This window comes from Anser anser, assembly GCF_964211835.1.
Source record: "Anser anser genome assembly, chromosome: 14".
NCBI classification, from domain to species: domain Eukaryota; kingdom Metazoa; phylum Chordata; class Aves; order Anseriformes; family Anatidae; genus Anser; species Anser anser.
In genome coordinates, this window is record NC_139735.1 from 1,495,523 (window position 1) to 1,520,522 (window position 25,000).

The 25,000-nt window shown below is 49.3% G+C and overlaps 1 protein-coding gene across 1 annotated transcript; it reads right to left on the minus strand.

The window, feature by feature from the left end:
* Window positions 1-7,201: 7,201 nt before the first annotated feature.
* On the minus strand, window positions 7,202-24,448 carry NDFIP1 (Nedd4 family interacting protein 1). The gene is made up of 8 exons (XM_083799196.1): window positions 24,243-24,448; window positions 15,899-15,986; window positions 14,591-14,721; window positions 13,546-13,633; window positions 13,237-13,361; window positions 11,299-11,365; window positions 10,531-10,636; window positions 7,202-8,179 (listed from the first exon to the last, which is right to left on the minus strand). Exons 1-7 carry the CDS (start codon window positions 24,279-24,281, stop codon window positions 10,533-10,535), a joined length of 642 nt encoding a protein of 213 aa, XP_083655322.1. The 5' UTR covers window positions 24,282-24,448; the 3' UTR covers window positions 7,202-8,179; window positions 10,531-10,532.
* Window positions 24,449-25,000: the final 552 nt, after the last annotated feature.

Consider the following 25,000-nt stretch of genomic DNA (forward strand, 5'->3'; position numbering starts at 1 on the left):
ACAAGCCCAGCCTCATCTCTGTTTTAAGTTTATACTTAGAAGCAGTAATTGGAAGGGCTGAACAAAGGCACGAAGGAAGGCAACACAAGCACTAACAAACTTACCAGATGTTTTGGATTCCTGTATTTCCCCGAGAAGCAGGATCCTTAATGTTTTGATCATGTCATCACAGCACAAAACCGTCGCAGCCTGGAATACGACTGGCTCCTCTTCCCCGACTATTGGCCACAGAGGCAGTAACTCATGTCACCGCGAGCCACCCAAATCCACGAGCGAAAGCAAAAACCTGGGACGTGCCTGTGCAGCACCGGTGCCTGCAGTGGGCCCTTCCCAAAGGGCCGAGCACCCCGGGCAGGTCCGCACCAGGGATCAGCACCCGAGGGTGGCAACATCACCGTCAGCAGCACCGGGAGCCGGCTCTGCCGCACTGCTGGGCAGTCTGGTGGGTATCCCTTATTTTGGTTCAAGAGTGCTCGTTTCCTTTACGTTTTATGCCAATTCAAAATCGATTTAAACTTAACCAAAGTAAAACGCTATGAATCTGAAACACAGGGAGATGCCAGTTACATTAAGATGGTGCATATTTGCTTGTAGATAAGGCCTTATTTTTCAACACAGCTCTTGAAAAACACTTGCGACGACACCACGGCACTCTACAGAATAGAACGAAGGAAAAGAAGTGGGAATAGCAGCAATTGTGTGCGCTGCAAGCAGCCGTCGAGGCCGCTGGCATAGGGGAGATGGCACTCGCGGTACGGTCAGCAGCCCTCCCTCCCTTTGGTGTGTAACGGTGAGAACAGGCCGTAAGATCACTGAGGGGAACAACTGCGACCACAGCAAACAGAAGTGACTCCTGCCTGCTCGCTGGTCTTAATTTCTAATCTGGTACAGCAATTTTCTGCTGGGCCGGATTAGAAATGTCTTTCCCACTGCCGAGGCCGTGGCCCGCAGCCGCCCAGCAGCCCACCCTCAGGCAGCCGCGGTGCCTGGGACGCAGCGACGCCGGTCCCCAGGTGCCCCCAGCTCTACACCGGTGATGCACCAGGCTGGGGGATGCGGAAAGAGAGACAGAGAAAGCCCTCCTGCCTCCGTCCTGTGGGGTGCTCCAAAGAGCACCAGAGCCCTGCAAACAACAGCCCTGCAGGCTCACAGAGATCGGCTGAGTACATGAAATTAATTAGGGGAAGAGCACTAAAAGCAGACTAAATACTGGAAATCATGAACTAAAGCACAGCTCACATCATGATCGGAAGGGGAACTTCCCAATTTGATTGCAGAAAGCAATTTACTTCAATTAGCGGGGACATAAACAGAGTGCTTGCTTAATAGAAGCATTGCCTCTCCAAAAAGCAAGCTCCTAATTGCGTCTCTCCTCTCGGCATTTGCAGAACTTTCAGAGGCAAGTTTCGTGGTGGAAAGGCCCCGCTGGCCGTGCCCTCCGCAGAGTGGCACCGTTACTTTCACGTTGAGCTGCTTCAGCTGGTCCCCAAAATGCTGGGACGAGGAGGGGAGCGCCGCGGGGACGGGCAGAGCTGTCCCCTGCCCTCCTGCCTCCGCCACTGCTCCAAACATGTGCAGGGGCATCCGCAGCAGCTTCAGGACGTGTTTTGGGTTTGCTTTTCATTTGGGAGTTTTAAACCATTGTCTTGTCAAAGCCAAGCTCTGTGTTCTCCCTTGCGTTACTGGCTGCACCTGCAGACTTGAACCAATCTTTAGGTTTTGAGGCAGTGGCGGTTCCCATCTCCTTTGCAACGCCAGGGTTACGAACAAAGCAGTAACACGAGCACATCCTTGCCCGAACGCGCAGCACACCCCTTGGCACTGCCCCACCTGGGGGTCCCGGAGCAGGGCTTGGTGCAGGGGGTGGCTGGGGGGGGGCTCTCCCAGCCTGGTGGCACACACAGGACCCCTCCACATCGACGCTGGGACACAGCACAGCACCTCACCGCCAGACCTGCTCCACAGGGCAATGTGTGTGTGTGCAAGGGCTGGCAAGGAGGGGAGCAGTGACAGACAGCCCCAGAGCATCAGAACCACACAACCCATAGGCAAAAGTCACTCGAGGCACCCAGCGGGGCCGGGCAGAGCCACCAGCAGGGAGGGACAGCCCGCTCTGCACCCAGCCGCATCCCGGCCCTGCGGCGCACGGCCGAGCATCCCAGGGCAGGAGGATGCTGCGCTGGCCCCCGGCCGCCCCGCACATCTGCAACCCCTTTCCTTTCTTCTGCTGTTCTTTTCCCCCTCCCAGAGCACTTTAAAGGTCCAGATGAGGCCATAATTAGGAGAGCAGTTATAGTGGCGACCTGGCAGGGCAGTGACCTCCGGCCGTGGGTAGGAAGCAGCAGCCGTGGGTGGGCTGGGGCTCAGCCCCGTGCCGCGCACAGCGCCCCAAAACCAACGCCCATGTGCAAGCACTCTTCCTCCAACCCCATCACGGCCCCAGCTGTTTTGTCTGTGCAAAGGAAACGTGAATTTAGGTGAAACACCCGTGCTGCACAGCGCTGAGCGCCCGCCTGCCCCATCCCCTGCGCTGCACCAACACCGCTCGCTGTGACACGAGGTGCCCGGTCCTGGCTCTGTCCCCTGTGTCCCCGACACCACTCGTGGGCATCACACCGTCCGGCTGCCCACACGGGGCCGGGGCGCTGCGCTGCTCCGCGCTCCGGCACGTCCCGGCATATGTTTTTAAGTAGTGCTGTTTGCGGTCGCTCCGCTCTCTTATCACCGCCGCGACCTTTGCTTGTTGCAGATTAGTGGCTGGAGCCAGTTGGATTTGTTTGATTTCTGTTGATGGTTATTAGGCAGAGGAAGTGCCAGAAGGGATTTTGACCTCGAGTTTAAACCTATTCCAATTAGAGCCACTGAGCCTTTAATTACTGCGCTCCAGCCACTTCGGTTAAAGCAACAACAAAAACAAACACAAAATCTGGTTAAAGATGGGCTTTCTTCTCATCGGCCCTCGGATGGGCCGCCTGCTCTGCCCATCAGATGTGAGCGGCTGCCCAGGGCCAGCACGGGGCTGGCAGCCCCCAGCCCCGTTCCCATTCCCTTTCCCCCATGCTCCTGCCCACCCTGCGTGGCCGCAGCAGAGGAGGGGCACATGCCCGGCCTGCGAGGCTGGGGCATGGCGAGCGGCACACTGAGAGGCCAAGAATGCTTCGGAAATGCTGGTTTCTTACTCAGTATTGAGCAATTTGGTTAAAACCCCAAAAAATCAGTCCAGAGCTCGTTCCGCTTGGCTCTCAGACACGAGCAGCGTTTTGCTGGCCCCATGACCACAGCACCCTTTGGCTCCCGGCACAGCCCCTTCTGATGCTCCGCGCAGAGGTTCCTGCCTTTTGCAGTCTTTGATTTCTTATATCCGCTGCTATTAGGTTGGGTTAACATATTTTAAGCTCAGCAAAATGGGGGTCATGCCTGTGTAAGTCCTACCGTTTAAAAATAGTTTCTAGGCTACATCCCACAATCGATTTTTTTGTTAAACAATGACTAAGCCCCGAGCTCCAACACTTCCCCTCCCTGACCCACTTTTGTTTATTACCCAGAAATTTCAGAAAAGCAGCGAATCGGAAATTGTCCTCGTGAGTGTCCCTGCAGCCCAGGCACACACACGGGGCTGGCATGCAGCGAGAGCCCCATGCCGGGGCAGTGCCACCGTCACCCGACGTCTCAGGAAACCTCTGGGTGTGTTTCCTACGTCCCAGTGCTCCTGTACATGCTGGGATGCCCTAAAGCTGCTTGACCCAACCACCTGCAGCCCAAGGCCAAGACCCAGCAGGTGCTGAAAGAAGAGAAAATTGTGAACTCACCTACTGATTTCTCTTGGGTTTCGATACACTTATCAGAGGTGTGAAGGAAAAGCGAGCCCAGGATGTTAATTAACGTTTCTTTGTCAGAGCACACAGACCAGAGGACACCCAACGCTTGTACAGGACCAGCGATCTCGGCCGCAGGAGCCAGAGCTGCTGCACTTCTCCTGCTCTGAGGAGCCCGTCGCTCTACAGCAAACCCACCTGCCTTGATGAACTGCAGCAACAAACGTGCCCAGCACATACACTGAGTATGACTTCCGTTGATTTGAATTAAAAAATAATTAAAAAAAAAAAAAGCTCTTTGTTTACACACAATAAATCATCCAAAAAATGCCATTTACTATTTTACACAGAAACCAGCTAAGAACTACTTGCAGGAGAGAGAACCAGAGAAACTCCTCGTTGTTCCGGGCCACGGTAACTCTCAGCTTAGTATTTTCGCAGCAACGCACGTGAGGAGATTGATTCCTAGTACAATTGTTTTGACAAAGGAGATACCTCAAAGGAAAATTGATATGCTATCACTAATCCGCTGTTGAGAAGCCAAACGCTGAATTGATGTGGCCTTGCTGGCTGGGGCAGGGAGCGGGCCCGGTGGGCCCTGCCGGCAGCAGCCCTGCGAGAGGTGTGGGTGCGACGGGCAGCGAGCGTCCCATAACAGCCCTGGGAACGTATGCATTCAGGGAGGTTTCCAAAATGCTCGTTAACCCAACTGCTACCATTTTGGGTTCCTTGTATGCGTTTTTTGCAAGACGCGCGTTTCTCTTTCCTCCCAGTTGAACCTATGCCATGTTTTAAATGTGACGCAATGAAAACAGCGGTGGGTACCGGGAAAACTTCCTTCGGCCTGTAAGAGAGGGAAGCAAGTCCCAGACGCCCCAGAAATGACCTGAAACCCCAGAGGACAAGACAGCACCGTGCCTCGGGCCCTTCGGGGTGCTTCCGACCGCCCTCGGCTCCGGCAGCGCCGGCCGATTCCCCCGGGCACCACGGGCATCTGCCACGAGGAGCGTGCGCAGCCCCGGGGGCGCGGGCTGGGGCAGTGCAGCCCGTGACTCATTTCCACTGAAGAAGCCACGAAAAATTAGTCAGTCATGGGCTTTGTGTGGCCGCAACACAAAACAATAAATCCATTGCAGCGTTTTTCTTGTGAGAAAGGACTTCTGCAGTAAGGCCAAAAAAAAAGCTTACAGAAACCATTACAAAACCCAGCGATATTTATCAACTTCTTGGAAACAAAAGCGTGTATCAGTCAGAGCAAGAGCGGAGGAAAAACAAGTCTCTAAGTAAGTGGGAGGTCTCCCCTGTAGAGGTTTTATTCCTCGGCCTAATCCCCTCTTTCCCATGGATGCCACGGACAATTAGCGCCCATCTTTTCACTGCAGGCCGGGCTCCCACCGGCACGGCGGAAGAGGCGGACAATGGGCAGATTTCACACGTTTCCTCCGCGGCGGCCCCGCGCTCCCGTGGCAGATTCGATTTCCTCCAGCACGCGGTGTTCCCCCTGCATCTGAACCTTCCCCCCTCGCCTCGCTTTTCCTTCTTGCATGGGAACTAGAAGTACGATCCCAAGACGTGCTTCCGAAAGCGCCTGGAAGAGCAATCTTAGAGCAACTTTCAAATGACTGGAAAAAAAATCAATTGCAGAAACGATTCCGGTATTTGGGCGAAAAGAGTGATCTGCCCACAGCACAGCCCAGCTTTCCTGCCTCGCACCCACGGTGTAAAACCTCCAAGGCCCCGTGCAGGCCCGGTGCCGCAGGCAGGAGGCCCACGGCAGCTCCGCCGCCACCAGGCTTCACCCGTAGCGCCGGGCCCTTCTGCAGGGAGGCTCTGCTCGTTTCTGCCTCCACGAACCCTTGGCAGCAGGTCCGTGTTAAAAACCGCCGCGGGATCGCTCCTGAAGGATCCCACCTCCTGGGATCACACACTGGAAGGGCTCTGAGCAGGCACCAGGGGCCGCGCAGGCGGCGCGCGGCTTCTGCAGGCTGCAGCGCTGAGCCCAGCAGCAGCTGGAAGGGGCAGCTGCCATCGAAAGGGTGTAAAGAGCAGGACAAAAGTCACAAAATGCCCTAAAACGCAAACCTAAGTTCCACTTCCTGCAGACAGCACCAAGGCGCCAGACATCGCTCTAAGGTGCTACAACATCTGCTAACGAATCGTTACTTATAAACCAAACTCTAACTAGCGATGTTAGAAAAGTTCCGGGAGTTTTCACCGATTAGTAAAATGAACCATACCCACACAAACGAGGGGGAAGCCGTGGTGCAAATGTAACCATTACAGGAATAGTACCGGCTCTCTGCTAGTGAAAGCTCAGCTGCAAGCATCCCCCATCCCGAGCACTGAGCCAGCCCTGCTGCCTCCCCTTCGCAGGGAGGAAAATATTTGCTGGTTTCACAGGGAAAAGGCAAAATGCGTTTCTGGGAGATGAAATGCGAATCCTGCCTGAACCTGCTCAGAGGTTTACGGTGCTGGAAAGAGAAAACAACCTGGCTGACAGGAGGCAGGCAGGCAGGCCAAAGGTATTCGGTCACCAGAGATCGCCATGGCCCCACCACTTCTGCAGTGTGAAGTGGCTGAGCTGTCAGAGACCCAAAGTAATTATTTGAGCTTGGAGCCTGTGTTAACCCGCGCTGAATACAAGCATGGGTTTCTTCAAACCCCGTCACCCACCCCCTTTCAGCAGGGCATCCCTCCCTGCCCGTGCTCCTGGAGAAGGACGGCCAGAGCCGCTGCCTGCAGACGACCAGCTGAGCTCTAGGTGTCTGCAGCTCCAGGCCACCAAACGGGGAGGAACAGGCATGCCAAATATTCTGGTTCTCTGAATATACAAGACCAAATAAGGCCCAAATGCCAAGAGAGTAAACACAAGGCCGATCTACCAAGTTTGGGCAAATATGATTCAGAGTTCCCTAATGCTTCAGATTTTGCCTTGCAGGATAAACTTAATAATTCTGTGTACGCTTATTCTTGTTTAAAAAGGAAGTCGCCGTGTAACCCCCATCTGTCTCTGTCCGCCCGACTGCTTGTTTATCGAGACTGTACATTTGTGAAGTTCGGCCGTGAATCAAAACTATGAATAAACCATTTCACGAAGCAGATAGCTTATGTATGCGAGACCGAGAAAAACCCAACACGCCCCCAAAAATTTATGGAATTGCTGTTTCAACTGCCAGAGAAACAGGGTGAAATTAAAAACTGTCTCAGGATTTGAAGACCTGGCTACAAAAAGGAAGGAGGATACCTTGAAGTGGAGAAAGCAGTCCGATTGTGTCACACCTTCTGTGCAGAAGTGATGAAATTCCTGCAGAAAATCTGCATTTGTAATCATTAACCAGATGCAATAAAGCATAGAAACTAAATTAAACACTGATCTACAGCAAAAATTGCTACGTAAGTGACATTTATTAATGTTCTGCTATATTTACAGTTTTAACATAGTAAAACTCCAAAGTGAATTACCACTTGGCGGAAAGCACAAAAGTGGACATTAAATCTACATTTATAATGCATCATAGTCTCTGCTAACACAAATTATAAAAGCAAGAATTACAGGTATGTTAGGAATTGTCTCAAAAGTCCCAAGCCAAAGAAAAAAAAGGCCCTTTGTTTTGCAAGATAATTTTTATACAAAGTTGCAATGTGACCTTTTATCTTTACACTACCAAGGTGTACTGTGAAAATCTCTATATAGTCCAAAAAGTAGGTAGTATGAAAGAAAAGTATACTACAACATTGAGAATATAGACTATTAAAAAATTAATACTTGCGCCACCTGCAAAATAATACTCTCTCCCAATTACACCTTGAGAATCCGTACTGTACAGACCAATTTTTCCTTTCAGACGTAGATAGCACAGGTGGTGGAGAACTAAGCAGCAGCAAGGTATGTAACCACAGCAATGCCTTCACTTACACTTTTGAGCTCATCCCTTCGGGGCAGTCAGCATTATGCACACCGTACACTAACGACCGGAGTCCAAACCTGCTCCCAGGATGCAGAACGAAATAAAGCAAGCCTGTCCCCTGCTGGCTGCGGGGCATAGCTCATGCTACCCAAATTACTACAGAGACTACATCAGGCTTTATTAGCACGTCACAGACTCGATTGCAAGAGCTTTTGCAAACATTAGCCACTAATGATTTAATGATTACAGAATTCTGCATTAATTATTAAAATTTTACACCTAAAAACAAATAGAAAGAAATGCTTCTCCTTTTTTCAACAGTACTTTTATTTATTTATTTTAAAGCAGGTGATTATTTTTTCTTCTGTTTCAGAGTCTTGATTCACTTCCTGCAGGTGTCCTATTACTTCTTGAGGGAGAATTCACTAACGCAGGAAGACATTTGCCAGAAAACATCTGTTGGAGAAGGATATTGAATATTGAAACTATAGTTAGATTGCTATTTTGGATAACAGAAGGATGTAGTTCACAAAGAGTGCAGGATGTCTAAAGGCTTATGAAGTATCTCAGTACGCAATGACATGACTCTAATGAAATGTGCAGTTTTTGTGTATATGTTACACTTCTAAAGAGTTAAAATTCCTGAAGAGTTAAAAACAGACACTGAAACAGGCAATGCTCTTAGAAACTCCGGCATAAAAAGACATCCGTTCATGAAGTTACACTGCATTTGCACTAGGAGAAGAGAACAAAATTGTACTACGTCTTATCTGCTGCATCCACACCCGATGATTATGACTTCTGTATCTTTATATCAACCGTTTCAGTATGAGAGGCACCAGCTCTCACAAATTGCCTGTTCCAGTCATGCTGGGTAGAACCATTCGGACCTGAGATCCGACATAAAACACCCGCGCTCGGCACACAGCTGGTGGTTTCTGCTGAGACACTGTCAAGAATGATGTCCGTTACTCGTACACACACACTGAACAGCAAACACCAGGCTTTCAATTAGATTCGTTTTCACCAGTTATTATTTTTTTATTTGCACAAATTATTCCCCTCCTCTTTCCCTTCTTATATTCTAAAAATTAGCCCCTCTAAAATGATAATGATCATTTAGAGCCCTCTTCATTATGTCCTGCAGCAGAAATCTAATCTTAAGAACAATAATATAGCGAAAATCCAAGTCTTCTGCGGTTTCCCTTTTTAGAATTCAGGATTAAAGATTTATTTCCAATGAAAATGTCAAAGTTGTAGATTTTAGAAGTGACCCTGGACATTTATCTCAAGGTATCTAAAAGAGTGCTTTTTGAAAGCTCCCAAGTGTCCAAAAAATAAACAAATTAAAAAAAGATTTAAAAAAAATACTACACCTCCATCCTTACAAGCAAGGAGTTAAGCAAGGTCTCTAGAATTACAATTTCAAATTCCAAATACAGGAAAGGCCTGTGCAACAAGAAACCGCACAGTTCCTATAATAAATGAAAAATTAAGTTTCAGTAAAGAAGCAAAATAGAAAAAAATTGTTCAGTGAGAACAAACTACAGACGACACAGCTGATGCTTGAATGCTCTCACTATGTGACTATACACCTGAGGGAAGTAATCCTTCTGGTGACTCAGCAGGAATTTCAGAGGATATTACAAATCCTGGAGGAGGTCAACAGAAAAGTCCACCATAAACCAGTAACGGTATTAAATGGAATAGAAACACTTAAATAAACTGACTGAAGAACTACTTTTACATGCTATCACCACTGGACGACCCGAGCTGGAAAACATTGCACAATTCTCATTTTGTGTAGCATGTTCCCATTGCAGAACAGAAATGAAGCAGAATCTTAAGCAACTCGCAGTTTCTAATAAAAGGAAAATGCATTTGGAAAATTAAGCTTTGGTTTTAAATTCTGAACAATTTAATGACCTCAATTTTAAGCCGGGGTTTGTTTGGTTTCTTTATACCACTGTCCCAGCTGCAACTGCTTGAACCCTGTCTTGGGGAAATCTAGTGTTATTATGAATTTTCTAAAGGGAGCATCATGTTGCACTCGCCATCTGGGAAGCAAACTATTACAGGATTTCCTTCCCCTCGGGGAGGGACAGTTAATGCAAGGCCATTATCTGCTGTAAGCAGGAAATTATGCTAGAAGGATTCAACTACTTAAATCTCCTCCCTTAAAGTCCCATTAGGAACGTAGCAATGTTAAGGATCAGCCTTAAAGAAAAAGACTTCTAGGCATTAAGGCTTTTGCAAAATGTTCAGGTAGAACAGTATGTTCAAGTATGCAGGAGAGGTTTGCAATGAGAAACGGCGTGCAAGAGTTGAGTTTCTTCAGGAACTTGGCAATAAATTCAAAGAGCACACTAAATTCAGACAAATTGTTCTTTCTGGGACATAAGCCAGACACACTGGCACAGTCTTCCAAATAGATTTTGTGACCTTTATTCATGTTTAGGACATACCACATGTTTCAGGCGTATTATTTATTCTGAAAGACACACCTGTCAAATACAGTGCAACACCAAGGGGCAGAGCTTTTGTTTGTACAATTCAATTCATGGAATCTAACGAATTTAAAATTCTTCAAAGGGAAAACTCAGGAAGAAATGTCAAGTATTCCTCTACCCCCCACCAAGTCAGTCTGGACTTTGCCCATCTGTAGAAACAGGAGCTGTGTATGGGATACCAAGAAACAATTGTTTTCTGCTGTCTTGTGTTCTAAAAATATTGACGCAAAGAAAAGCCTAGTCACAAAATAAAATTTAAAACAAATCAGAACAAATTCATGAAAGCAGAAAGCTTACCTCTAGTAAATAAAGAGAACTCTGGTTCTGGGGAGAGTGGAAAAAGTATCTGGCATCTTCCTAACCTTTGCATAATTAATAAATCCTCTGAGAAACAGCAGAAAACCTAGACGAGAGAAACACATTTGTCTGGTTAAGGCAGATCTTGCTTCTGCAATTAGAGAAGGAGCAGTTCAACTCACTGTTACTAGCACAGAGGGACCTAAGTTGCTGCAATGCGTAAATGCCGATTAAATACAAGAACTTTTCTTGTATCAATGACACCCGATCTTTCAATTTCATCCAATCTCAAAAACAAACTTTCCTTAGCCAATCACAAAACTTTCGACTCCAAATGAGACCTAGCCGCTTCCAAAGGAGGGGGAAAAAAAAAAAAAGACCGTCCACAAGACTACAACTCACTCTTCCATTTAAAGATGTTCTTGTAAAGAACAATAAAAAAAAAAAAAGAAAAACAGAAAGAAGTATGTTCTTGCCATACAAGAACAGACAACATCAGTAACTTTGAAGACAAGTATTGTTCTCTTCTTTTTCCCTTCTGGATGATAAATGCGACACTAACACCAAGCATGATGACAGAAGGCCATTGCATATGTGTATCTTCAAAACACAGAATGCGCTCAGGAAGAGTTTGAGGGTTACACTTCAGTTTTATATCTACATGTACGTATTTTAGCTGCCAGTAAAGCTGTGCTTACAAAAGCCCTTACTGCACTTTACAGAGTTCTAAGCATACATTTCCTCTTTCTCCCAGAACAAAACACTTACCTAGTACAAGGAACACCCACCAAAGCCAATACTGACCATCAAAGTAACCAGGAAAATAGGTGGAGAACTGAAAAAAAAAAAGATACAAGTTAAAGCACAGACTGAACCCAAATCTATTCTCAAGCCCTCTGCACACAAGAGAGTTTATAGAACCCTGCATCTTATTAACTACACAGACAGGAGGGAATGAACTACCTCCACGAACTTTTTTCTACACCTCTGACCAACTGTAACCAAGGGCAATGGAACAGATCCAGCACTCAGCCATGAACTCTTCCAACCAGTGGAGCAGAAATACATGAGTGACTAAGTATTCCTATTCACCCCCACGTCTTTGATGCTGATAAACCATGTTCGTAGTTTCTGAACAGGGAGAGACCAGGTTTGCAGCAGCGCATCACGTAATTGCACTGTTAGGTTGGACAGCATAGCTAACAAAAGTACAGTCAAAAAGAAACCCCATACCTGTGGAACCCTTTGACAGTATTTTCTACTGGGAGAATTGCTGCCTGTTGAACGAAAGGCACCAACACTAGCAGAGCACTTAAGTTCACTATGCCAATGGTAAATGCAATAATTTTGCTTTCTTTCTATTCCAACTTAAAAATCTAACAAATGGCAAGCTTGATACCAAAGTTTAAATCAAATCTGCAGTTAAAGTCACTGGTCTTTGTCATACCTCTTAATCCAGCAAATAGTTTTTAACACCACTGTTACAGGATGTCCCCCAAAATCTTAAGTTTCTACAGAAAAAATTAAGATATACTGTATTTACAAATCCAGTTCCTAGCCTACAAATACTAGGTATGAAGTGACCATGCTAACACTAATGCTGTCTATTTCTACTTAGGCACAGCTGAGGTTTTTTTTCCTTGAAATTAAAAATTTCAGCTGGGGACAGCCAGGGATATCTGCATGCCATTTTCACAGCCACCATCTTTCCATGGCTCTGAATAAATCTTTTCTTACAGAAATATTTTCTCTCAACCCCTCCAAAAGAGTATTTTGACTATTTTTTCTCATTTCTTACAGCATCAGTACGTGTATATCTTTTATCTTTATTTTTTCTCCCCAGAAAGGTTTCACTTTCTCCCCGCCTCCAAGTTTTAAAAATATTACACCAGCCTTTCTTGCTTCTGTAGGCAGAGGTCTATGCCCAGCAGGACCCCTTCTTTGGATCTGGACTCCTAAAATACAAACCAGTGCTGATCAGTCACATCCTGCCTTTCCCTGTGTGATCCGGTGGAGGGGAGCAGAGAGGATCTTTTAGCAACCTGGATATGCACCCTGTTACTATGGGAAATAAATTAAAATAGAAAAGCACACTTCTCATCACCTGCTGCTTGTCTCACATGCGCAACTCACCAGAGGGCACCAGCGAGCTTCTCTCATGCATGTGAGTACGTGGTCACTGCGTCTTCCTTCAGCAAAAAAACAAAACAAACCTCACGCTGCCTAATTTTCAAGTCCCTATTTCCCTCTTCTCATCGGTCATGCTCACACCAAACCCACATTTTAGAGAATATCGATTTTTCAAAGCAGCACCTAAAGATCATCATCCTGGAGAGGAACATCGCTATACTGACTGCAGGGCTTGCTTCACCTGGATAAATGTTTTATGAAGATCAGATCATTGTTACTGCTCAACACACAACCACATTTTGATCCAAAACGGTGGCTCTGCCAAAGAGAGACATCCTTGGGTGTGCAATCTTTATTCTCTTTTATTACAATAACAATCCCAGCATGTAACTGCATAAACAGAACGACAAAAAAGCTCCGTCCTCGTCGAGTGAGGGGCTCAAAATCCATTTCAGCATAAAAAGCTAAATTTACTACAAATAAATTCAGTATAAGTGACAAAAATGAGTTGGGGGGAAAAAAAGTGGAAAAAAAAAAAAAGAGTACCAGTACATGTTGCTGCACTACACAACTTACCCTGACAATAAGGATCCACTTGATAAGAGACAGACCAAACCCAGAAATGGCCCCGTATCTTCCTGCAGCTGAAGTAGTCAGACAGAAAGACAGGAAAAATCCAATCCAGTTGAAGAGGAATGCCACTGAGAAAGCAAGAGAAAAGCAGATGATCAAGCCCTCTTTATAGTCCAAGGGAAAAAAAAAATCAAACCCTTAAAATTGGCACGCACAGGTTTTTCGTAGTGCTACATAAACCTAAGTGTGAAAATAACTATTTTGGGTTCTGAAACAGTCTGGAAAAAAAATAAAGTTTCGCCATGTACTTACTGAAGAAAGTTAGCATGAAAATGCCATCATTTCCTATCCTCAGCTGGTCAGTGTCGTCAAAGTCATCCCGTGTCACAAAGTCATCCTCCTGCAAATCAAAAGGAGAAAAGAATGGGTGGATTTAAGTCAATTCAATCCACACAGCAACTCCTCCTCTGCATCTGCTTCTTCAAGATAGCAAACTGCACAGCCCTCAAAAAGCAACGTACATCGGAGGGATACAAAACGCTTAGTCTACGTTTAAGGAAAGCCCCCTTGGGGGAATATATGACTAAATATCAAAAGGCTACAAAGGCAAGCAGGAAAAAATCCCAAGGATAGGATGCAGGCATGATATATTAAGTCATTGGCATTATTTTTATTTATTTATTTATTTGAAGACAGTCAAGACTCTGAGTGCTATAAAGAATGCCCCTGCTCAAACAGAAAAATTAAACTTTTCATCTCAGCAAGGGATTTGGCTTCTATGAAGAAGGAGTTAAAGAAGGAGTTGTGGAAATTTAATGATATCAGGGGTGGGGCAACAGACTGAACAAGATAACCGTGTTGAAAAAAAAAGATACTTAAAAACTAAAAAAAAATATTGCAATAGAGGAATGGTTTTATCATCTTTGTATCAACTAGACTGATCCCTGGGAAAGTCAACTAAGTAAGCAGCAGGAGTATCAAGAGTAGTTACATTAAACAGCTGAAAAATTAATCCTAAATCTTAAAACAAAACAAAGCAAAAAAAAAAAAAAACAAAAACCTCACTGACACAGTGCACAGAGCTATAGTATACTGCCTCTGTCAGCCTGCCAAACTAATCTGGATAGCAAATAGTGGCATTACTGAGATGTCTTACATCATCATAGCTGCCTAGAGAAAAATCAAAAAAAAAGCACCACCAACAAAAAACACTCACACCTCAGAACTCTCGGGAGTGTATAATATCACTGCCCTTAAAAGCTAAATAAGAAAAGTCGGGACGCTTGATAAGCAGGACTTGAAACAGAAATTCTACACAAGAAATGTGAAGGACACACAGCCAGCCAAGTGTACTCACTCTTCCAGGAACCAAGGGAATTGTGGCTTCAGCCTTGGCTCTCTCTGCCTCGTCATAACTAGGCAGTGTTGTGGCCACGTTGTAAGATGGAGGCTTAGGAAATCCTGACTCATCCTTGTAGTCAAAATAAGCTGCAATGAGAAAGTTATACAGGAGGTAACTTGTCTGTTCCTTAATAATATCATGCCGGGAATGAGACATATTTCAGAAGACTCCAAAAGACCCCAATACCCGATATTGTTAAGGCCTCCTCCTGTCTCCTACCCATCATTCTAGCCTCTTGTTATCCCAGAACAAGAAGGAAAAAACAAGAGAGCACTTTCTCTAATACAAAGTAATATGCAGAGCACTGTTTAGCATGCCTGGCTCTACTTATTTTTAAAACAGTAACACATGCTGTGCCTTTCCTTCAGTAAAACAAAAGGAGTCACATTTTTGAATCCCAAATGGTTGGAGTTAGTCAAAGAAGAATCACTCCAAGCCTCAGGCCACTAGTGACCAGTTTTTCCAGAAAAGGATTCCAAATTGTTTTCTGATGGAGGGAGAAGGGATTGGAAAAAATCAAACAGCGCTTCTGACCCACAGCCTCAGACACCCTAAGGAATGGGCACTAACGGGGACATCGTTACAGCTACGTGCCGAGGCAGGATGCTCAACAGCTCGCTCGAGAAGCACAATATTCCAACTTCTGTCCAAAGCCAGCTGGCTGTTTGAGAGACTGACAGCATGTTGCATTTGATTCACAAATCTTTAGAAGTTGACTGTGGAAGCTCTGGAGAAAAAATGGTAAGGTTTACCTACGCCAAAACACTCTGCCACACAACCAGCACACAAAAAAGCTGTTTTGTTCAAAGCTAGTAGTGAGTTATGTGACAGCACGGTGAATCAGAAGTGTAACCCTTATGACCAAGTCCTTAGTTATTGAAAACTGCAGAAATCATGAATTCTTTAATCCCTTTTAAGCAGCGAGTCATTTTTGGAAGGAGCACAGTATCATTCAAATGCCAAATGAGAGGAGAACCACAAATGCTCACAGCACTTTGATTTTCAACTGTCTTCAATCTACTAAGAACGCTGCGAAATGTAACTTGAACTCCACTTGATGGAAGACTTCAGATGACCGCAGCCAAAATGCATCTCCCAAACCACAAGTAACAACAGTGTCTCTGGATCAATTCTGATCCCTTGCTGCCTCCTCAGTAAGGATGCTGCAATGCCGATTACAATTACAAGAACAACTACAAGAACAATTAAGGAGGTAAGAAAGAACACCAGAGCACACCTAGGTATTTCCTTTCGCACGTTTACCTGTGTTCTCCGCAGAAATGCTGCTGTAGGGCGGAGGGGCATCATTTACCACCGGTGCGGTCTCGCCTGGCTCCTCTTCATTCTGCAGCTGAAGAGACCACACACAAGAGAAGTTAACTGCGTGTCCCCAGACGTGCGGAAGCATCCCTCTAGCTTTAATGGCACAAGCAGCCTCTTCTGGAACAAGCCTGTTCCATGGCACAGGGCATTTGAGCAGCTGCTGGCTTCACGCCAAAGCGCTCCCGCTTGAGATTATCAGCACGGCCTCTCAGCCTTGATGTGCTTTCAAGTCGTGTCCTCGCACACCTGGGCTATGCTGCTGGACAACACAGCACAGCACAGCACACACCTTTCTGGTATCTCTCCATCCCCCTGGCACTTCCCAAGATCCCTCAGCTCCCCCAGCTTAGGAGTTGCAATCGCATCTGTCCCGGTTGAGGACACAGCAGGAGATAGCCAGCAGAAGTCTCCACTGCTGCCCGCGGCTTTGCTAATGAAGGTTTTTGTGGTTTTTTTTAGCGGATATATAATGGTACAAGGAAGTTTGATTCTTGCTGCCATTTCCCCTCACCCTTTCACACTGTACGAGTGAAGAGAAGACAGTTTATTTTGTGCACTGTGCTTCCCACAGGCTCTGTATAAATAGCCACGCAGCTTACCAACCGTACAGCGTCACTCGCATGAAGAAGGTATGCGAGCCCGGGCTTTGATCGCAGACGCTGACAACAGCAAACCAGATGGGTTCAAAGCAGAACGCACCAGAACAGAACTTACAAGTCAGCTGCCACCTCATTTTTTTTTTGTTCTTTCCATTTCTCATCATCTCATCGACAAAGAAATTACGCAGAAAGACAACTCATTTCAAACAAGCATGCTGGGGCTGAACCGCCTGCCCGCACGGAGAGACGCTACCTCTTCTGCAGCCACCCTCAGCAACAGCAACCCTGCGACTTCTGTCTTAACATCTTCCTCCACTCCTCCTCCTGCATACTAATGCTAATGTACTTGCAGCCATCTGGGACATTTGCTTTCTTTTCTTTGGAGAGACGCTTTTGGCTTCTTCTTAAGTTGGCATTCAAGTCCTTCCCGAGCCTTGAGAGCTCAGGAGGGCTGGAGGTTCTTACTTTGCTTGTGCGGCATATCAGGGGAAAAAAATCAGCTCAGACTTGTAAATGAAGGTCTTGTTTTATACATCACCGTACGGTATCTTGTGTTTTTTTTTTTCCTTTTGATACCTAAGATCAAAGGATCACACTACATCCACATCCGCAGCGAAAGTCAAAGCCAAAACTTCTTCAGATGTGCAACTCGTGGGACGGCTGCACCCTAACAACTGCAGGCCCGAACTGGGAGGCATCCTCGCCTTACAAGCTGGCAGGGAGGAGCGCGCGCCGTCTGGCTTTCCCTGCCACTAACAGGACAACCGCGTACCTCCATGGGCTGCAGGGCCGCCTGCCCGCAGGAACGAGCAGCTGCAGGGCAGAGAGAGGTTCACCGCCCCGCGGCCGGGCACCGCGGCCCCGCTCGCCCTTGGCCTCCTGCAGGGGAGGCTGCCACCCGCCCCACGTTACTGCTGGGTCACTGCTCCCTGCGCCGAGGAAGTCGGGAAGGTTTCAAACACGCCTGCTGCTGAAGGAGTTTAACCTGGTAATGTTTAAATGACTTGGGTTAGCAAGCGATGACACGGGCAGTTCTGCCCGCAGGCCCGCGGATCAGCCAAGAAGGGAAAAGGGCAAGCTAAGGAACAAGCCTGCAGAAGGCCGAGAGGTCCCAGCAGTTGATTCAGTCTCCCTCAGCTCTGCAGCCTAGGAATTTTCAGGAAATGCTCCACCGTGATCACTCTCGGTCTGCCCATGAAAATTCAATACTCCTGAGCACGTTTTCCTGCCGCCTACCCGAGGGGCGGCCCGGTAACGAAGGAGGGAGGCTCTGGCGCTACGGACACCGCCCGCTGGACGCCCTGCGCTCCCTGCCCTCCTCACCGGGGTGGTAGAAATCACACCCCGAGGCTCACGAGCAGGAGAGGAAGAAAACACGTCCGACCTAAGGTACAACCCCAGGGAAGGGGAAAGGAAAGCGCTAGCTGTGAGAGCACTGCAGGAGAGGAAACAAAAGAGGACACAGACACCTGGTACAGTATTAATCCTTACATTTAGGATCCTTACTATATTCTCCTTGCAATTGCATCATGTAGGAGAAAGCAAGACGGACCTCCTGCTAGCTCCAAACCACAACAATTCACGCAAGGACACAAAAAATGTAGTTACTGTTTAAAACTGAGCCAGAGGCTCTGTGAGGTACGCAGTTATAGAAAGCAGATTTTCCTTTTAATGGTCGAGGTACGCGACTGCCTTCCAGCCCTTTTAATGATTCCAGGCATCTAAAATTCAGCTAAGTGCTTATTAGCAGAACAGCACGGGTTCATGTGACAGGAAGAATGAATCATCAGATCTCACATGCCCAGCGCTGCTACGGCAGCACTAGCCTTCCATTTCGCATCCCGGCGGGGCGGGCACCTGGCGCACGCGCTTCGGAAGCCGCACGGCCCCTCTGGGTTGCTGCTGCAAGGCCTCAGAGCCCGGGGAATGTGATTAAGGCAGGCTTTGACCGAGGCTGGCAGGCATTCTTTCTCTGATTCACCGACAGATTTTAGCTTTTAAAGCACGCCTCTTGTATTTGCTGCATCAAGAATGGGCAGTGCTTACAGCACCGTGTACAGTTATCCAAACAAGACTCCGGCTGAGATTGTTTTTTCACCTGATGGCTAAACCGACAGAACGGTGCCTGACAGAACAGGGTAGGACCCAGGGACATGCCCTTTCCAGCAGACAGAAGCCATCAGGAAGCTGTGAGCAGACACTGCCTCTCTGCGTCACCTCCCCCAGCCACGGCCCTATCACGTGTCAACGCACGCCGCATCCACGTCCAAACCTCATACAACCTTTTGAAATATTCCCACCCCAACTTTTAACAAACGTCTTTCCAATAAATACACTCGTTCCTTCTTGGAAATTTTCTGAACTTAGCCCACGGGCCGCTGGCACAGCTTTGCAGGGTTTTCTTTAAGCTTCCCCCCACCCCGAGTCCTCAGGCTACACGCAGGAATTCTTCACAGTAACTCGGAATCATCGCGAGCCTTGTCCTGGCAGTGCCGCGTCAGTACGGGACCTGCTCGGCAGCGCAGCGTCAACGTTTTCCGCATTTCAGTTCCTGTTTCACGTGCTGGCACACGAGGCAGAGCTGCCCAGAAATCCCACCGAGGACTCCTCGACCGAAGACAGCCCCGATCAGAGCTCATCCCGTTGTTACTATGGTTTCTGCGAGGCTTCAAAGGCGGCTATGTAGGTTAGTAACAGAGAAAGGATCAATAGGTTTTAAAACGGTGGCAGGATTGATTTTTTTCTCAGAACAACGGAATCATAACCTTTGCAAACCGATACACACGATGGTAATAAAAAAAAGATGTCATCACCGAATTAGCAAGTGAACAGCCTGCTCCCAGCACGGCTCCTTTTCGCTCCCAACACCCCGCACTCCTCCTTTTGTATTTCTGGCCTTTCAGAGACAAAGGAAGTCTCTGCCCCGTCCAAAAGAGAGAACAGTTCTTCCCGTCACCTTACGCTTCACCTAAACCTTGCACTGATTCGAAATCCCGGCTTCGCCCAGTGCTGTTTCAGGCTCCTCCAACTTACTAATCAGCAGGGATAATGATCAGTATCAGACACGGCGGCCCACGTGCGCCAACCCTCGGCAGCCTTCTCCTTGATGAGCAAATAACTGTTTTCTCCCCGAAGCTCTTTCAGTTCATTTAACTGCATCGCCGTGACAGCACCCAGCCTCCCGGCTGCTCCTCGCCAGTCCCTGGGGAGCAGGCTGGAAGGAAGGCCCTTCCTCCTCCTCCTCCTCCTCCTCCTCGGCCCTTCCTCCTCCTCGGCCCTTCCTCCTCCCGTGTCCGAGGTTTCATACAGAAGGAGGTTTCCACCTCTGAGAGCGGTAATGAAATTTCACACACTTAACGAAGCAGAAGGCCTCGCTGTAATATTTAGGATCACGTGTACGTTTTTCAGGACACTCATACAGCACAGGAAGAATGAATGCTGGATATTTCATGCGCTTCAAAATAGTTTTAAAAATTTATTATCATATGAAGAACGTTAAGCACCTTCAATTTTAAAAATCCTCTTGTTCCATCTATCAAATTTGGGTATTTCACAGGAAGAGGCAGAAACAAAACGAATGGACATATTTTAATAATGTTTTTTTTCTTCTAACATCCAGTGACAAACAATCTGAATTCACGCACACAGAAGTACTTTAGGAACTTGCTTTCAGCACGGCCACTTTCAGAAGGTGCTGCCAACCCCCCGGAAGGAGGTGGCACGTCTCCTCTGAGTCCCTGGGCAACCTGAAGGCCCGCGGGACTGCTGCCGCATCTGCCTCCCCGACGGGGCTGCTGAGCCCCGTGGAATTTCAGCGACGAGGGAACAGGCACCAAAGCGGCCTGGCTGAGAGTCCAACACAACCCTGACACCTGAAATAACATTTAAAACTCAGAAGTTCGCCTGCAAGGCTACCTTCTGCTTTTACATGAGCTACGTGGTGGTACTGGGCTACTCATGTTTCCCAAGCCCTTTGAGCTTTAGAGAGCGAATGTATTTTAACTCTGCAATTACCTTTTCACACCGAGCCACCGAAACCTTCCAAGCGGACCTGGCGGGTCCCGCTGCGTGCAGACGCAGGCATTGTAGGCCAAGCAGCATGCACTTACTGAGACGTCAGCACCTGGGCCGAGCTGGTGCCGCACAGAGCAGCGCAGCTCACGCACGGCACTGGCACTGGCCGGCCGTGGTGGAGCCGGGGAGCGGCGGTGCGAGAGGCTCTGCCGCTTTTTGGTAAGCCTCCGCTGCCTCTACGTCAAGGGGACCTCCAGCTCTGCCCATCTGCACGCACAAAAGAAAACAAAACTACCACCCCTGGGAATTTCCTTACCGTTCTTACCAGCTACTTGCGAGTACCCTTGGGAAGCGCATCTTCGGCAACCGACAAACACCTCACCAAGGAAGTGACGGTCACTGATACGTTAGTGCTAACTGCTGGCATTGAGAGATACGGCACGTTCTCATCTCTTAGTTTTGATCCGCACGCCCTCCTCAACTGAACAGTCAAATACAAGCTTGAGGTAAGCCATCTCCCTTCCTACTTCGCGTCAGTCTCCCCAGGCAGCAAGCAAGCACCGCGGCCCTCCACGGATTCAGAACGCACGCGCGTCTCTTCTGCAATACATTTCTTTTAACGGTTTCGCTGAAAGAAAACCAAACAAATGGAAAAATCTTTCTTCCTTATGTTTTCCATAGCCACCTCACATTACAAAATGATTCACAACCCGTTTTAGCCTTCAACAAGCGGAACCGGAAAAAAATACCACGTAAAAAAGGAATGTGTCTTTATTATTTAACACACCCACCATATCCTAGGTGGGTTTGCATTACTCATATACATCACATACATTCCCAAATGCCTCACGTAAAAAGCAGTTAACACAGAGTGTTCACAAACCTAATAAAAGCCTAAGTATTTCTTCCAGAATGGAGGCTCCTTTCGATCCTAAAACCAAAATACAGTTTTTGCTGCTGAACTCACCGCCAAGGGGATATGCTCAGAAGGCTTTAAGCTAGCTAATCCTAAGCACACCTCTGAACAACCTTCCCCAAGGCAAGCCCAAACTACAACAGCCCCAGCCCAAACTACAACGGCCCCAGCCCTTCTGGGGACACGGCACTGCCCGGAGTGACCGCAGCACCGCGTGCCACCGCCTGCCTTCCTCCCGAGCACCTCCCGTCCCCAGCCCCGCGGCGCAGAGCCCTGCGCTGCCGCAGGAGCCGACACCCGCGGGCACCCTGCCCGGCCGCACGGCGCCAGCCCGCGCTGCCCGGCACAAAGGGGCCGAGGGCCTTTCTCCGGGGTTTTGTCTTACCTTTGTCCTGCGCTTCCTCAGCGCCTTACATCAGTGCCACGCCGCTCAAAGGCACAAACGCAGGCTATTTCTTATTAGGTTACCTCATGGCCGGAATAGAGCGCACGGGCTAGAGATTTTGGAAAAATGGCTTTGGAAAATAAACCACGTGCCGTAAGCACCCCCTTAACGCTGCACGTGTCAGGGAACAGCCACAGGTGACGAGTTTGCACCGCAGGAGGTGCTGGGGGACGCGCAGCCCCCCCGCCGGCACGGGTCTGCAGGGCCGAGGAGCAGGGTAGAGGAAGAAACACGGGGCTGGAGCTCAATTACTCATTTCTAGTGTCCTCAGATTATCCTATCGCTTTTATTTTTATTTTTCGAAAGCACGCACAGGGAATTCTGAAAATATTTAGTACGTTCAGTGCCCACGACTCCTCAGAGCTGCTCCCAGGCACACCCGTCGATACACAACTAGCACCCACGGGGCAGATGTCAAACGGCTCCGCCACACGCCGGCAGCGCACCACGTTCAGCCGGGGAGGAATTGCCTAACTGTGTGCCAAACACCACTAGTGCACTAGGTTTCTCCCAAAAATAAAAGTTCTCCAGATTTCAAACATTCAGTCCTCCTCCACTGCCCCATAACCCAGTAACTTAAGATTTAATTTAAGATTAAATGAGCTCGTTCTGAATTTCTACGCACTACCTACATTTGCTGGATCCTGTATTTAGCCTTATGGCTATCAATTCGTTACAAGCCTTTCTTCACTGGCACAAATGACATTTATTAGCTGTACATCTGTACACACAATAAGCTTCAGTGTATGAAAAAACTGACACATCCAGTGTCGGGAGAGATTCTTCCCCACTCTCATCTCCTCTTCAAGTAAATACCAACTCTACACCCTTAGTTTCACAGCACGCAGGGATTTTCGGAGCAACACACAGACGAGGAGCCAGTAACACACTTTACAACAATATGGATTCCCTGTTCTGGAACAGGGCAAGGGGAGAAAAGCAACTTCTAAATAGCTACACAGAAATAAATACATTTGTACGCCGGTTTCTCATTCCGCACTCAATTACACCCGTCTTCTCCTAGGAGCTTGTCTTTAGCAGCACAAATCCTCAGGGGCACAGACTGCCTTTCTAATCTCTGCTGTACCACGCAGAGTTATGCTCTACAGCAATAACAGTGCCTGTTATGTGTCTGCCTGATGTGTGAGCAGGAGCTGGCGAAAGGACAGCTTTTCACGTTTCTCTTTAAGGAAACCAGCAGTGTTCTTATCGGTCAGGTCGGGAGAGCCACTAAAGAAGAAGGCAACAGAGTCCTTCAGCATTTTTGTCACCTATCTCCACAGGCTCAGGACGACAGGACACGAAGCCAGATCCCTTTGTAAGAGACGTTTATGAAGAGGTTTGTCGGGGTCGGCACCAATTGCAGGACTCTGGGAGGGGATTTGTAAGGAGACCTGGTTATTTGTACCTAACGTGGCTGAGAACAACAAGATTTGTCTTTGTCAGTAAAGACAGCCATGCTTCGGGGCGGGGGCACACAAGTTAACATATCTTTTACACATCTAACACGTAAAAGCAGTGACATCCAGTCACGGGGATGAGATTAAAGCTCTGTCCCAAGGGGAAGTCGCACCCGGTGATCTCAGGAGCGAGCCCAGCAGCTATCACGACACCAACAGAAAGCCGCGACCCAGTGACATCTGCTAACAACACCCGTGGAACGGAGGGCAGCCGTTTACGGTTCGGAGGAGTTTCTCTCCCTTGCTTTAAGTAACGAGGCCTCTGCTTCTGCTACCGAGGTGCGGCACACGGCGGGGCCCCCAGCCCGCTCCCCTCCTGCAGCCCGGTGCTGACAGAGCGTTCCCCTCCCTCGGGAGCCGGGGCAAGGAAAAACAAACCCCAATCTACCCACCGGGGAGCTCTTTAAGCCCGGTTTCTGGCCTAGGGGGCTTTCAGCCCGAGCCGAGGAGCACCGCACGTAGAAGACGAAATAAAATTCACGCCGATTTCCAGGCGGTGCGGATCGAGCCGGCTCCGGGCGGGGACCGCAGGCAGCTGGCTGCCCTCAAACCGACACCCGGGGCCCGTCCTGCGGCACGGGGGGGGCGCACGAGGGGCCGGCCCCCAAGGTCACCGCCGGCGGCTCCGCGCCGCTCCCCGCGGCCGGGCAGGGCCCGAGCCCGGCGCTGCCCGGGGCAGGCTCCGCCCGCAGCCGCTGCCCGCGGCCTCCGCCCGCGGCGCCGCCACCGGAGGCCGCGAGCCCGCCCCAGCCGGGCCCGGAGCGGCGCCGCCGAGGCCCCGAGCCCGCAGCCCGGCCCGGGCCGCCCCGGTGCCCCCGTTCCCCCCCGTTCCCCCCCGTTCCCCCCTCACCTGCTGGTAGCGGCCGCTGCCGGGCTCGGCGGCCGCCATGGCGCTGGGCGGGCTCGGAGCGGGGGGAGCTCGGCGCGGCCCGGCCGCCTCCCGACGGGCGCTGCTGAGGCGGAGGCGGCGGCACCGGGGCGCTGCGGGCTGCGGCTCCGCTCCCGCCCCCCCGACACGCCCGGCCCGGCCCGGCCCGGCCCTGCCCGCCCCGCGGCGCTCCGCCTGCGGCCGGCCGGGGGAGGCCGCTGCGAGGAGGCGAACGAGGCCTGGGCGAGAAGGGAGAAAGGCCCGGGAAGGGCCTGGGGGGAGAAGGGTGCTGCCTCGGGACCCCGCCGGGAGCTGCGGACCCGGTGCTGTCCCTGCTCGCGGTCACCGAGCTGCTGAGGGGACCCACGCGGGTCACCCTGGCCGAGCCCTGGCTCCGCGCAGAACCACCCCAAAACGAGCCCCGCTGGCTGAGGGCCTTGGCCGAGCGCTTCTGGAGCTCGGACGGGCTCGGTGCCCTGACAGCTGCCCTGGGGAGCCTGTCCCGGGCCCGACACCCTCCTGGTTAACCTGCCCTTAGTCGTGCCAGGTGCCAACGCGACGCCTCCCGCGTGCCGTGGCTCCGAGCACGGTGCCCGCGCGGGCAGCCAAGAGGCACGCGACGTGCTGCACTGCAGCCGAAGCAAACACGAAACGCTGGCCAACTCCTCAGGAGCCATGAGATCCTTAATATCCACATCAAGCAGATGGTGCCGCAGATTCAAAGTCTCCTTCCAGAAGAA

Bases quoted from the DNA above. Each gene is read 5' to 3' on its own strand.
- NDFIP1 (XM_083799196.1), bottom strand. From the start codon at position 24,281: ATGGCGGCCGCCGAGCCCGGCAGCGGCCGCTACCAGCAG. The intron at 13,634-14,590 runs GTGAGTACACTT...TTTGATTTGCAG, and splicing joins TTCCCTTGGTTCCTGGAAGA to GAGGATGACTTTGTGACACG. The intron at 11,366-13,236 runs GTAAGTTGTGTA...TTTTTTTTTCAG, and splicing joins AGTGGATCCTTATTGTCAGG to TTCTCCACCTATTTTCCTGG.